Source organism: Gasterosteus aculeatus, chromosome 4, assembly GCF_964276395.1.
Source record: "Gasterosteus aculeatus chromosome 4, fGasAcu3.hap1.1, whole genome shotgun sequence".
Taxonomy (NCBI): domain Eukaryota; kingdom Metazoa; phylum Chordata; class Actinopteri; order Perciformes; family Gasterosteidae; genus Gasterosteus; species Gasterosteus aculeatus.
Genome location: NC_135691.1, coordinates 10,384,035 through 10,398,577, shown reverse-complemented (window position 1 = coordinate 10,398,577; position 14,543 = coordinate 10,384,035). Strand labels below are relative to the sequence as shown.

The 14,543-nt window shown below is 46.2% G+C and overlaps 1 protein-coding gene across 3 annotated transcripts; it reads right to left on the bottom strand.

Moving 5' to 3' along the window:
* Positions 1-3,412: 3,412 nt before the first annotated feature.
* Positions 3,413-13,532, bottom strand: fgf18a (fibroblast growth factor 18a). 3 transcript variants are annotated; one of them, XM_078101312.1, is made up of 6 exons: positions 11,920-12,881; positions 8,537-8,576; positions 8,210-8,390; positions 6,580-6,686; positions 6,269-6,455; positions 3,413-3,563 (listed from the first exon to the last, which is right to left on the bottom strand). In XM_078101312.1, exons 1-6 carry the CDS (start codon positions 11,949-11,951, stop codon positions 3,550-3,552), a joined length of 561 nt encoding a protein of 186 aa, XP_077957438.1. In that variant the 5' UTR covers positions 11,952-12,881; the 3' UTR covers positions 3,413-3,549. The 3 variants fall into 3 exon arrangements, with proteins under 3 accessions (XP_077957438.1, XP_040030710.1, XP_040030711.1); XM_040174776.2 differs by lacking the exon at positions 3,413-3,563 and having other exon boundaries at positions 4,587-6,455; positions 11,920-13,532; XM_040174777.2 differs by lacking the exon at positions 3,413-3,563 and having other exon boundaries at positions 4,587-6,455; positions 8,210-8,387; positions 11,920-12,863.
* Between the last annotated feature and the right edge of the window lie 1,011 nt (positions 13,533-14,543).

The following is a 14,543-nucleotide window of genomic DNA, read 5'->3' as shown; positions in this document are numbered from 1 at the left end:
ACCTACACACAGAAAATATTGGCAGCAAATCAAGTAGAGGTAGACAGTCCTACCAGTTTTAATGGGTGTTTTTATATCTATATATATACTGTAGACTCATACACCTTCCACCGGACCACCTGTCTGTACTGCATCTCCCCAGGAGAGCTTAGGGAAAGGAACCGTGCTTCTCACACAGAATCTTTCTTTTTTTAATCCTGAACATTTTTCCAATTCATAAATGTACATAAAGTAGCGCACAAATACCCATTCCCAATTCAATTAATTCAAAAGACAAGTCCGATACAATAATAAAATGTTGAATGTTGTAAGTTCAGTTTGTCCCAGGGGAGATTCTGTCTCTTATCCGATGTTCTCCTCCCAAATTCTGTGACAATAACTTTCACCAGCTCACCGCTGTCCGTGACAGTCTGCTGCATCACCACAGCACACCTGGTATTTCAGAGCCTAAAGCATGTGGTGCTGATGACGGTCTTCTTGATGTTGGACAGACATCTTCTCGTCCCACACGGCGTATATATCACAGGTTCATGATTCAGTGTCAGACCCGACCTCCTGCACGCGGAAACAGTCTGTGAACAGTTTCCCCGTCTGACCTGTGCTCGTCTCCCCGGCCCGGAGATCAGCTCCAGGTGTGTCGCCTCCTACATTCGATCCCGATGCTCTCCAGAGCAAGTGGGTGGAGCCCTCCTGCAGGAATGTAGATCCCTCCCACCACCATGCCTCTCGGCCTCTTACAACAACACGTATGAAATAGAATGAAGCTGTGCAGAAACCTTTTAGTAAAAGAAAGACAGAAAAGACATCAGCATTGATTTCAAAGTAGTGAGAGTTGCAGCTGACCTGTAGTGGAGTTTTTCCCAGAAGAATCGTGAATAGAAACTCTGTGAAGCCCTTTCTTGGTTTTAGTTTGGACTCTAGCAGTGGCCTTGGAAATCAGCAGCACCTGTCTAGGTGACCATATAGTGTATGCACTATTACGGTGGTCAAAAATCCTGCTCGTTTTTTTAAGTATTGCAGGCTGACTTTTTAACTGAATTAATGTAGCAATTGAAATTTGAAAAAAGTAATGTCATTAAAATGTAATATTTCTATTTCAAGATAATACAAAATGACATAGAAAAGTAATTATGTAGCTTGTGAAAATATTTCATAAAAATCCATAGTAAATTCAATGTTATAGTGAAGATATGATGTGACATTTAAAGTTTTATTTTTTCAAAAATGTGATAACATAAATAGTAAATAATATTGTGTCACAAAGAGAAGGAAAAAGTCGAATTAAATAGTACATATTTAATATATGAACGTATGTCATACTATGTCAAGTCAGAATGCTTTGATAAAGTCCAAGCATCGTGTCTTGGACACGATGGAGGGAAACGGTTTTCCCAAACTGTGTCAACTGTGTCTGACCACTGACCAGCAACCTAGAAGTACACATCAGCTTGTATTATCTGGTGGTTCAATTAGCTGTTAGCCACTAAACAAGAGAAAACTTTTTCTCCACTGTTTCTCTGGGCGCTGTCTAGAAACGAACACACACAAACCTGCCATCATACAAATATTGAGGCGGAGACAAAAAAATAGATAGAAAGTAATACAGAAAGTCATAGCATAGTTGGTGTGTATGTGTCCGTGGTGATTATGTCCTTCACATATCTCAATAACCATTAATCTGATCCAATCACTCTACACAGGACATGCATTGTCCAAATTGGGGTAGTCTAGTAAGATTGTGTTCCTGTAAGAACTTTGGTCAGTTAAAGATTGGTGCAGTTTTGTTCAATTCTACTAAACTTTGAATGGACAAGCGATCGTGTTCTGTGCAGCAAAGCAAACAGTGGTGCTTCTCTCAACGAAGACACACTTTCCAGCTGTGAACTGATGTGGTCGACACCCACCTCTTCAGGAGCCGCCATCGTTATGGAAGGACCGGTTGTCCTTCCGTGTCCTCTCGCACTCACCCAAGAAACCCTCCCGTGGCTTCCAGTTGCCCTTCAGAGGACTGGTTGATCCATGCACTGGCTTGCGGGTAACATACTTTTTTACTTTAAGCCTGATAAAACGGACTTTTGTAATGTATTCAATCTTTCCGTGATCTTGTGATATAGTGAGAAGCCGTCTGCAGCACGAGGCGAGTTTACAACCAGCTCCCATGGAGTCTACGGGCCATGAGCGGTTCTCAACAACGGTACAAGATGCACCTGCGGTGGCCCGGCCTTCGCCCTCGGAGCAGGAACTGCAGTAGATATAAATATATGAAGCTGCAAATGGAACAAAGTTGACCTCAACATTGCTCAACCGACTTAGTTGCCAAACATTAGCTTTTAGGCACGTTTTACCAAAGAATGCTGCACACTGTGAATCACTTTTACTCACTTTATTAACAACCGTTCAGACCTTCATTAGGTCCAGTTAATTTAGATCTTTTTCACTTCAACAAAGCCAGTACAAGGAAAATGGACAGTGTGTAGAATTCCTCTGGTTTTAGAAAGACAAAAGTTGTAAAATATAAAACAACCAAAGGCAAAGACGTCACAATATTGAAGTCAACTTTCTTTAATTTGAAACCACAGTGTATATGCGATACAAGTTCATATGGTTCCAGGTATCTGTCGGTAAGACTTTCCAATATGTTCATAACAGTTACTTATTTACACTTTTGTTATAAAGACATCTAACGATAGACAAATGTTGGTTAAACTATGGCGGGATGACAGTGTATCAAAGACGGCCACCAGGTGGGAGTGTGAACTCAGCAATCTCCCACAGTGCAATCTGTCCTGGAGACTGGGCCTCTCACTGTTTGCAGCCAAGTTCAGAGTTCAAAACAACCTGTTACAGTAGATCACATACTCAGTCGTGTAAATACTGTAACTGTGAACGAGTAGTGTGCATTCGACATGGTCAAAGCCGTGCCTTTACGGCAAAGGTCCAGCTGTTGTAATTCACCTCTGTCCTGCGTCTGTATGGTTAAGGTGTATTCTCTCTCTCTACTGGTACAGGGAAGGGAATCGCTTTCTAAATGTTTTAGGTTTAGTTTGATACAGCAGAATGTTTTGAATTCTAGGAATAAGTTATGTGGGATGGATCTGTGCTTGGTGGAGCACCATTAGTATATGATGTGTGTATGAGTTGGACATGGGTGTGTGTGCTTCCTCTGGGTCTGTGGGATTTTGGCCCATAATTCCTGCAGCTCTCAGGTCACAGCTCCTTTCTCACGCACATATTTGGCATTCCTTCCCCGACATGATTACCATACACCTTCCACTCTGGGTTTGGCTACGCGGAATATTTCCATCATTCCCGACTGGAACTAGAGCCACGTTCCAGAAAACGAACAACTCACCCCGCCACCCCCTACTCGTCCTTCTTTATCCCACCCCCCACACCCTGTTTCCCTCCCACTGTCTCCCCCGTGTACCACCCCCTCCAGCACAGATTCCTGTTGCCTTGCAATAGAATTCCTCTCGTACACCCTTTTCCCCCCTGAGTCAGCTGTTTGTGTCTGCCGGCATGATTGGGTCATTTGGCAGCGACATCTCTTCAGTGACCTCCTGCTAGGATAGGAAAGGAAGGTGAGGCATGGGGGGGATAAGAGCAGGATAGAGGAGATAAGAAACAGCAATGAAACTCAAACTCACTACTGAATGTTCCACTATTCTGTCAAATCCTTCATGTTGCATAATTGTGGCAAAAACATTTTTAATGCGGATGTCACTGTTTACTTTGAATCCTCAGTGCTCAGCAGTTTCAAGCGCTTCCGTGTTGAGGCTGGTCCCTCTTAGATTTGTGTTTTTTAAAGCAAGTGCCTGAGTTTAGAGCTTCTGTGACTTCTTCTACTGCATTTATGTTCTTAACCATTGTCTCTATTACAAATCTGCTAATTTGTTTTTATACGTGTAGTCCGCAGATTACTTTTTGAACGGTGTGGGAAAGTTTAATTTAAGTTTAGTTTAACAGTGACAGCATGCTATTGGCCTTTGATACTTAGTTGTTAGTTATTATGTAGTTTTCTAATGATTTTCTAATCATTTCTCTGCACTACAATATTTTCATCTATGGAATATAGATTTCTATTTATATAGAAAATATCCCATTGGGAGTGGGAGATATGGATACGATTTATCACAATAGACGCTTTTTTATACCACGTATTGTAAATACAAGTGAAACATTTTATGGATCAAGGGCAATGTTTGGTTAATCCAGTGAACTAAATACATAAAAAACTACGGTACACTGATACAAAAGTCCCTCAAACTCAATACTCGAATAAATTAATCCTACCCACTGATTGATTGTGATGTTGCAAATACATGTTGTCTAGTACAATCAGATATATTAAAGCCATATACATATCTTGGTATAAACTGTATTGCACATTCTCTGATGATTGACAAACGTATAATATATCAGGCTGTATCTCATCATACCGACCGAACCCTATGACTATTTTTCTGAGCTCATGAAAATGTCTTGCCTTGTTTTCTTCAACTAAACCCCAACAATATTCAATTTAGAGTGATACAAAATAGAGCAAACAAAGAAATCACCATATTACAGTAACTGGAACAAGCAGATGTTGTTGTTTTTTTTATACACGGCAGATATTACTTTATAATTTTGGTCGATAGTTATTGGGCTTTAAAGCCCGCCGAGCATATCCGTAAACTCGGCAATCTTTCTACAACAAACTCTTTGACAGAAAAGAGAGAAGAAGCAGTTTAAAGAGGCTGTGAGACACAGGAAATGTTTCTGTAGGGTTTACTGAGTCGAGAAAGACTGCTGCACACAGAGCTGAAATAAATAAATGAAATAATTTTATCGTAATAATTATAATAACCATCCTAGTAAGATTGCTTATTTAAGGTTTCTGTCTTCTTTATATATATAATATATATATAACTTTCAATAAATTGTTCCCTTTAATATTTTTTCTCCTGTGTGTATACATGAGACTTTGGTCTGTTCCACCGAATGTCCTGTTAGCAGCATTCTGTATCCACGGTATCGCACAGGAGCATCATCCCATGGGTCGTTTCTATAGCAATGCTAATAGACAAGGCACCCTCCCCGCCATGCTCGTCCCGGCACTTGTCATTCTCTGCACCTATAAGCTGAGGGCGTAGTGTCCCTGGGGGAGTGTGGGGAGGAGTCACGAAGAAGGTCTCCAGTTGTCTTTGGTTGGTCGTTGGTTTGGTTCGCTGTGATTGGCTAGCTGTTTTTGGTGCGGCTTGGATTTTATACATTCCAGTTCCTAATGCTTCGGTCCCCGCGGTGAGGTGTCACAGGTTCATGCATGGAATGAATGGTCCCTTGCCAGAGTCCCTCGTGATACAACTTGACTCACGGTTGTTGGTGCACTCCCTCACACACACACACACACACACACACACACACACACACACACACACACACAAACACCCACTGTCACATACATTTCCGTGTCTTCTTGTTCTTACAAACATGCGTTTATTCACTAAGTTACTCACTCAATCATTCCCTCGTTCATCCTTTTGTCGGCACTCTCACAGGTTGACACCAATTTAGCAGTGAGACAGATGTGACAGAAGTGTGTCACAGGTCAGCAGTCCATCATTGGTCCATCTCATCCGTGCAGATTGCTCTATCCCTTTGTCCACTCTGCCGTTTTCCTGTCCTTGTCCTTCCTGTTTTCCCTTTTATGCCTAGGCCAAGCACCCACTCTCTTGTTCAGTTCGTCTTTCCCACCCCTTGTTCTCTCTCTCTGTATGGTCCAGTTGTAATCCCATACAGGACATTGTCCAGCTGGTCCAGAAGAGGATCCACAAAGGCCTTGTGGTTTTTGTGGTATTGGAATAAAGGCCTTCATAGAGCCTGGGACTCTGGATGCCCTACAACTTCCCTGTCAGTATTTCTGGCCTAGAGATGCCAGCAATGGACAAGTAATGGTCCAGTTGGCCCAGTAAGGGAACTAAAACTAAGAGGAAGGATCTTTAACTATTGGACTGTTGTAGCAAATTACTAGGTGTAAATGTATACCCCATGTATGATTCATCTAGTCTCTGGTCAATGTTTGTCCCAACAAAGAGAGGTGTTCAGTCGTGTGTGACATAGGAGATGACTGGGTTAGCTATTGGCAGGCTCAGGTCAAGGCTTTGGATGAAAAAGACAGTGGGTGCTCGTGTGAGCCACTACTAGCGGGGCCCGGTAGCACGCACCCGCTTGCCCCGCTTGCTGACGGTGGTGAAGCGAAAGGGGGTGGTGAAGTCGGGCTGCTCACCGGGCGGGAAGCGCTTCATGAAGTGTACGTCCTGCTGGTTGGGGAGTGTTTGGGGGCCGCGGCGAGGACGGCCTCTTTTGGTGAAGCCCACATACCAGCCTGCGTGGCGTGCTGACATCAGAGCTGTGTAGTGGTTTTCCAAAACCTTTTCCACAAAGACGCAGTCATCGCTTCGATTACTGGCCTTCTGTGTGAAACGCAAACCGCAGGTACCATCACACACGCACATCGGGAGAAACAAAGAGACGCTGGTCAGGATCCTTTAAGATCATTTGATTCTTGATAAACTGCAAGAAAGAAAGAAGTCTCACCTTTCCTACCAGCTTTCCACGACGGTTCATGCACAGGTAGAAGTCGGTCGCTTTACCACGGATTCTCACCTGGCTACCAAAGGTATCAGCCTCCACTACGAGCTGGGCTTGTGAAGGGACAGACAGAAGGACAGACAGACATTAGAGATGCAGGCAATGCAGAAAATACAGCATTTGGTATTTGCAGGATGTCACCGATTTATTAGGTTGTACCGCGCAAATATTAGAGGAAGAAAGCTAAAGCTATCCCGCAGTGAGTGCTCACTTCCCTTTCATGTGAGGTCGTTTGTCATTGAAAGAACAACATTCAAGTGAACCCGAACGAGCCCACAGCAAGTAGTGCAACACTAATTGCACAGATTACCAGTCACCATTAAATCAGATTTGAGTCTTTAAACCAGATAAGGCATTCCCAATAAATCACAGTATGAGGATTCATAGTTGCTATTAAACATGCTGATAAATCACAGGCCTATGTAAATGTCTCTGGCTGGACAGATGGTTGTGAGATAAGCCCAGTCACACACATGGATCTGAGGCACTGACCACAAATGGGCCTCGTAAAGAAGATAACAGCCAAAAGTAGACAGAGCAGGGTGGGCCGAGAGGAGCGGGAGAACAGACCGAGTGTCTGCGATACTATTGTTTTAGGTAAGTGCACGTGCGCGTGCGCCTCTGTGTATTTGTGTGTGTGCAGGTGCATGCGTGTTCATCCTCCCCGGCAATACCGCTTCGCCAACAACACATCCTCAGAGCGCTTGTGTCTGTTTGAAAATATATCCTTAAAATGGTTCCTACGTGACCTTAGTCAACAAAGGGGTCAAGAGAAATCAATAACTCCCTCCCTCCTGCCCTCTTCCGTTTTCTTCCCCCTACTCTCGTCTCCCTTCTGCTCTTTCACTTCATGTTTGTACCTTCATGCGCCCGCCTCATCTGTGCTTTATTTCCTCTCTCTGTTCCTGGTTTGTGTAACGCCTTATTGTCACAGCTGGTCAGTTTTGGATGGGTTGATCTGCTTAGGAGTAGTATGTGACATACCTTTGTGTATATGAACTCCACCTCTATGGCTTGGCTTTTTTCTGCCCATTGATTGTGTGAGGTTTAAGAATGGATGGAGAAAGATGGAAGGGACCAGGGAGTGGGGGATGGACAGAGGGATTGTTCCAGGATAGAGGGAGGGACGGAGAGGAAGCCTGCTGTTTTGATTCCAGAGGAGACCACAGGGAGAATGAGCAATCAATGGAGGGATCGATGAAGGAGATGAGTTTCTAACACTCTACCTGCCAGGCTTTTCCGCTAACTCACACTTCTTTTCACAAACACCGTATCTCTTCCTCTCTCTCTCTCTCTCTCTAGTGAATCATTGAGTCAGCAGCCAGTCGATGAGGTCTTTGTACTCCCAAGACAAGCTCCACTGCCCCTCTGCCAAAGCCTGGGGAGGCGTGTATGTGTGCTTTTGTGAGTGTGCCGGCACAGTTGCATTCTGTATCCGTTCATGCATGCACTTTGTCAACCACCAGGCCTTTGTACTTGCGGCCGTGAGTGGGTGTGAGTAGGCATGTGTGTGCAGGAAACATCTCGCTGCGTATTCACTGAATCACGCGTCACGTCACGTGTGTGTGTGTCTTACCAAATTTGTCTCCATCTTCTCCTCGTGCGCTGATTCTGCGCCCCAGCACCTGGACGTGTTTGCCGCTGGTGCGGCTGTAGAGTTGGTAGACCCGGTGTTGTCGCCGACTCATGGTGTCTCGCACCTGCGTTTGGTTCTCCACGTGCACGCTGAAGTTGACCCCGTCCACACTGAGTACCTGCTGAGAAAGCACACACACACACACATCGAGAGGTTGGCATGCGTAAACATATACAGAAAGTAATTAACAGCCTTAATAAAACTATTATCACTTTAAATCCTTTGTACGGTAGATGAACGGTAGATGAACTCTTTGTCAGGCATTACCTGTAATGGATTGCACTTCACCAGCAACATCTGGATACATCTGGAAAAAGTGGAAAAGTCTGAATTTAGAAATATCCAAGCAAATTTAACTTCTGGAAGAGAGACGTGTGACACCATGATTTCCATCTCTTTCTTCCCTGCCATTCTTTCTCCTCAACCTGTCTCCTTTCCTTGTTGGGTAATTAGTCACATTGCCGGGTGCACGACTGGCACAGATACATGCCAAACGGACAGGCAGGCAGATGTCCAGGAGTCCGCAGACAGACAACACCCAGAGCAGTGTTTATTGTTACGCTACCAGCCTTCAGTAGAAACCCACTTTCTGACCGGTTCATGACTTTCGCCACGCCAAAATCTGGCCTCCAAATGACCTGCTTGGACCGTGGCGAAATGGCAAACATACCGAGACAACTAGAACATGTTTTGATTTGGACATCTGAGGCACTGGGCTGGCGTATTTGGCTGCTCTGTGTATGTAGACAGCTGGGCTGGACTGCAGGTGTATGTTAAGCTGTGATGTGGCTTCGGAGAGCAGCAGAATGTGGTCAAATTAGAATTTCTATGAATAAGTGGACATAAATTACTAAAATGTTTGGACGGATTATTTACGGGGGAATCACTTAGTCACCTATTACTATTACTAACGTATCCATCTGATGTGGACCTTCAGAGACATTAGTGATGGAAACACCTGGTTACAGTTTCAATAAAACCGTCTCACTTTATCGAAGGGCTTTTTTAAAGTTTAGACCTTGAACTTGGATGCATCTTGTTATTGACATCTTTAGTAAGGGAGTGTTGTGTTGCACAGAATCTACTCTGCCATTCCTTGAACTGTTCCGAATTAGTGGCTAAAAAACCTAATGAAGTTCAGAACCAAGTGTGTGGGCCGAAAAGCAATTCTACGAATGTTGTCTTTTCCCACCTCATCTTCTATCTCTCTTGATGCCTTCTCCCTCTCTCTCTCTCTCTCTCTCTCTCTTATATGCTCTGTACTCCAGTCTTACTCTCTGACTTGTTGTCCTCCCTATCGCTTTCCACATTACCTCCCTCCCCGTCTTTCTTCTTTCTCTACCTTTTTCCTATCGTTCCCTGTCTCCCATCTTGCTTTATGTTTGGGGTTAGCAGGGTGACTCCTCCGCACTGTCATGGGCATACACACAGATGTGCAGATGTGTGCGGGCTTTATGTGTGCGTACAGGAGGAGCAGGCAGCTGACAGCTGGGCCAAAGCAAAGACATACACAGTGCTGAGAGAGGGAGATAAACTGAGAGATACACAAAGGGATAGGGAGAAGGAAGGTGATGTCGGAATAAATAGAGGGTATAAGAAGCAAGAGAAGGCTGACAGATAACAAGAGAGGTGAGAGATAAAATCAGAAAGAATATGCAAAGATGTGCGAAGGAAAGGGTGGAAAAGGCTACAGTTTGATTTTCTAGGAACAAGGAGAAAAAGTAGTGAGATGAGAGTCAGAAAGTGGCCTGGCGCGAGAAGTAGGCAAAAGGATAAATAATTGGAACAAACGAGTGGGGTTCAACTCATGCACATCGTAACACATGTGACTGCCCCCTGACAATATCATCCACACATACACATACTTCCTCTCTATTCCTACCTCCGTCTCAATATGTTTTTCCTATAGCTGGTGTGTTGGCCTCTGAGTCGTTATATAGCTGCAGATAGCCCGGGCAATGCAACATATTGGCCATCGGATTTTGCCTGCGCAGCCGAAAAAACCTGAGCGCCTGTGCATTGTGAGGACTCTCAGCTGTTAAAACACCACGGCTGCACTGCTGCCGAGGACACTGCAGGAAAAGTGCCTCGGCACTAGATTCCCCCACTCCCACAAAAACCACAGACACTCCGTATTATGCCAGCCACAGAGCGAAAGGGAAGGAGAGAGGAAAGAAGGAGACGGGATCAACCCGGGAGTGGGGGAGGGATGAGAAAAACGAGAAAATAAGAGTAAAATTCGGGTAAAGTAAAGACAGAAGGAGGTATGGAGAAAAGGGAAAGCCCGGTGCGCCTTGGCTGGCTTCCAATACAAGCAAAGGTCTGACATCATAAACCTGCGTCCCAGCAGATCTACCATATGGAGGCTGCGGTCGGACTAGCAGGCCTCAGAAACGAGGACTGGGCAGCAGCGCGGAGCGAGAGCGGTCGGCCTGGTGGGATTCAGCACAGAGCCGTGGTTTCAGCTGTGTGTAGCAGTGGTTAGCGTGGTAGGCCAACACTGGAGCGATTGGGCTTCGGCATTAATGCAAGAGTGTCAGATGTTCCCCGGTGAAGAATGGTGGTTAGGCGAGAAGGCGTGTGAGTGGTATCAGCAGGAAAAGAGCCTATGCGGGGAGAAATTGTCAAAGAAGCCAAAGGCCTCGCGAGGGAGCTGAGCAATAACAGGTTGTAGCGGCATAAGGCTCTTGGCTTGAACACTTTCGCTACGATCAAGTTGGTAAAACAGCATTCATCAAGTGAAGAGGCTGTGAAGAAAACTGCGAAAAAGGAAATGAATAGAAAGATGATTGACTCTGGAAGACCAAAACTAAAACCAGCAGACTAAACAGTGAGACTGCTTCTCCGCGGATAGCGCCAGTGGCGCCATCATTCAACAGTTATTAATTCATACTTTTTTATCTGAGCAAGTATCTGTGGAAAAATTGGCTATAGGCAAGACAGGAAGACAGATGCAGGCAGTGAGGTGGTTAAGAGGAGAGAGTGTGAGGGAGACACAGACAAAGAGAGAGAAAGTCAAGCAGACACCAGCACCAGCAGCAGCACACACCCTGTCCAGGTTGTGCGAGGAATGAGAAGTATCTGGAGATGACTGCCATCTGGGAGAAGTACAGCCGACACAAAGAAAGAAAAATAAATCCCTTGGCTTTTAACAAGACACACCTCAAATGGGCAAACCCAAGCCCCTTGAGTCTGTATCCTCCTCCCTTAGTTTTGCTCTTGGCACTTGATCATTTTCCTATCCCACTAGATAAAGCCGGTGTTACTTGACTCAACTTCAGAAATATTTTCAATAGGGGGAAAAAGCAATTTCTTGGCAATGGGGAAAACGGCTTTTTCTAATTCAGTCTGGCCATCCCTGAAGTAAGTGCAGATGGTGATGGAGATGTTTATGGCAGGTTTTATGAGTAACAGGTCCCCGACTCTGACCCAGTGACCCTGAACTGTCAGCCAATCAAAACAGGCCTTCCCTGGCATGTTTTCTGTGGGGACTGATGAGGAGTGATGTAATCGTTAGACATTGCAACCTTCCTCTCTATCATCTTCATTTGCAGCTATGGCTGTCACAGAATTAGTTTGAACAACTAAGAAGGACATGGGCCATCACGCAAATGAGTACATTACATGATGAAGTGATAAAAGTGACTTACAAGACGGTCAGCGTGGAAAGAAGGGACAACATTGCTTCCCCCCTCCACTATGGAACTTGTCCCAGAGACAGTCTCCTCGCTCGGTCTAAACCAGTCCTACAGCCCAGAGAGTTTCCTCCTGTTTTGTCAATCCGCTGGATGTTGTGCAGAGTCAAAGAGTCAGCCGACAGTCCCGTTGGCATCGGCGGCGGCGTGCTCCGGTTCTCCCGGCGTGCGTAAACGTGTGGGCGCGAGCGAAGTGGGGCGTGAGGCCGGGGTGACTGTGCCACTGTGACCGCCGGGCAACCTCTAACAGCTGTCCAGTGTAGCGGAGAGACGGATGGGCGGGGAAGCAAAGTGGGGAGGTTAGGACTCTAAGGGCTCCGCGTTCCCGACAAAGAGAGGAACAGGTGAAAGCGCGCTCACGCGTCACAGATAACCAATTTCCAATCGGCCTTGTTGACCCGTGGGGCGATGCTCAGCCATTTGACGAGGATGCGTTTTCGTGCGTAATCTTCTGCGTAATCCAATGCGTGAGGTTTTTGTCCACCAAAGTAATTCTGTGGCCGGTCAGATGATTAAAAAGACAGTGGTAGAGTGTTTGTTCCAGCAAAGACAAAAGTAGCAGGCAGGTTTAGTACCAGCAGAGCGGGGTCAGGAGCAGTTGGAGGTGGGCTACCTGGGCTGGCTGATGGAGCGAACCGTGAACTGAATACGGGGGCTCCGCGGGCGCAGGGTAATGTAGGGCCTCGGTCATGACTGCGCCCCCACGCTGGCTCAACGGGTCTGTGGCTCTGGTGACACCGCACAACAGTGTCCGACAGAGAGGCTGATAAGGTCCCAGAGCGGTCCAGCTCAGAGGAAAATGGCACGGGATAATGCAGGGGGAAAAAAACGAGTGGGGGAAGGGGGTGGGAGGGGGGCGTGTGGGGGCTGTAGAGGATGGGAACAGCTGTGACTGGGTGGCGGACTCAGCCACCCGCGACACAGCGAGGAAATGACAGCCGCACTTTGCACCTGATTTTGCGGACTTCCCCGCTTGCCCCGGCCGCTGGTTACCGATCAGCTGCAGAAGTCCTCCCTGCGCCCTCTCGACACAATACCAGCCCAAACAGAGCACGATGACATCACCTCCAAAATGTTTGAAGGGGGGGAAATGAAATCCGACCTTTTCATTTATTTAAACGTAGAAAGTTTAAGCTGCTTCTCTGCGGGAGGAAAACACGAAAGTCTATTCGTTTCAAGGAAAGCGAACTCCGCGGCACAAAAGGAGATGGGTCGAGCTCACCAGTTTCTGAAGAAATAAAAGTTAAAACGTGCGCACTGGAAACGTGTTTACACCAAATCACACAGTCAGACCGACTCCTAATCCAGAACCTGCACCGTCTCTCTTCCCTCTCCCTCCCCGTTTCATTCAGACACCAGGGGGAACAATGCAAGAGATAACACAAAAAGAACCCAGTCGTGCGTTTTTATCCACTTCACTGCTGTTATTCAGATCCGTTTTCCTTTCAAAAAAAATCCAAAGGTTTTCCTCCCATAAAAAGCTATTCTTGAGGGGGGCAGCACAGGAGAGGCGCGTCGGCAGGCACGGACCTCACTCCAAGAAAAACCAGAACAAGATTTTAACAGACGCGGATCAATCCTCCCTCCTCTCCTCTCCTTTCCTCTACTCCCCCCCCCCCCCCCCCCCCCCCCCCCCTTCTCTCTCTCTCTCTCTCTCTCTCTCTCGCTCGCTCTCTCTCTCTCCTCAAACACATGCACACTTATTGGATCAAACTGGAATTAAGTCAGTGGTTAAGCGATGGCAACCACTTACACTTCAAAAATATACATTGATATGAATGAAAAAAATCTGCTAATGAGGTGAGATAATCGCACTTGTTAGTTATGCAACGCAACTGACATTCGCTGATTTCCTTCAAGTCAAGTAGTATTTGTTTGTGAAAATTCCTAAAACACGTAAATGCATTGAAAACAATTTGAATGATGTCACCGTATCGGGAGGAATGCATTTTGAAGTGGATTTCAGAATGACAGCAAGAGAGCAGAAACTTTCTCTGGTGCTTGAAGTTACTGAGATCCTCTCAAAACAAAGACATCTACCTCCGCCAGGTGAACCTCTGTCTCACACAGTGTCCCCTCCGAAGATAACCTCATCCCTGCAGCCTCAGTGTCCCCGGATTCAGAGGTTGGATGCGCCCCCCCCCCCCGCCCAACACACACCCTTCAGAGCGGCCGCGCTTTTCGACTGATGTCTTTGGCCTCCCCGTTTCATAACTTTTAAGTTAAACCGTAAGGGGGGAAAAAATGAAAAGGGGAACGAGAGACAGTCGGGAGGACGGTATGTAAGCACGGACATCGATCCAAAACGAACATTTCTCAGGGATTTCGGCAGCAACGCCCGCTCTGCGCTCCCAAAACTCCCTCTCACCACCGCACAACCGCAGACGGCCAGCCAAGCCAACACAACGCTCCTGCCATACCTTTCATTCACACACATACACGCACACAAACGCGCACATGCACACGCACACCCACGGACACACGCACACAAGTCAGTGCTCGGAGAGAGAGGGAAAGACATATGTGCGTGAATGTGTCTAGAGGGGGGAGGGGAGGTTGGCCATCAGGGACAGTTATTT

Coding starts and splice junctions, on each gene's coding strand:
- fgf18a (XM_040174776.2), bottom strand. CDS start 11,951: ATGTTGTCCCTTCTTTCCACGCTGACCGTCTT. Junction 8,577..11,919: donor CTTTCCACGCTGACCGTCTT/GTAAGTCACTTT, acceptor CACTTTTTCCAG/ATGTATCCAGATGTTGCTGG. Junction 8,391..8,536: donor TGAAGTGCAATCCATTACAG/GTAATGCCTGAC, acceptor GTGCTTTCTCAG/CAGGTACTCAGTGTGGACGG.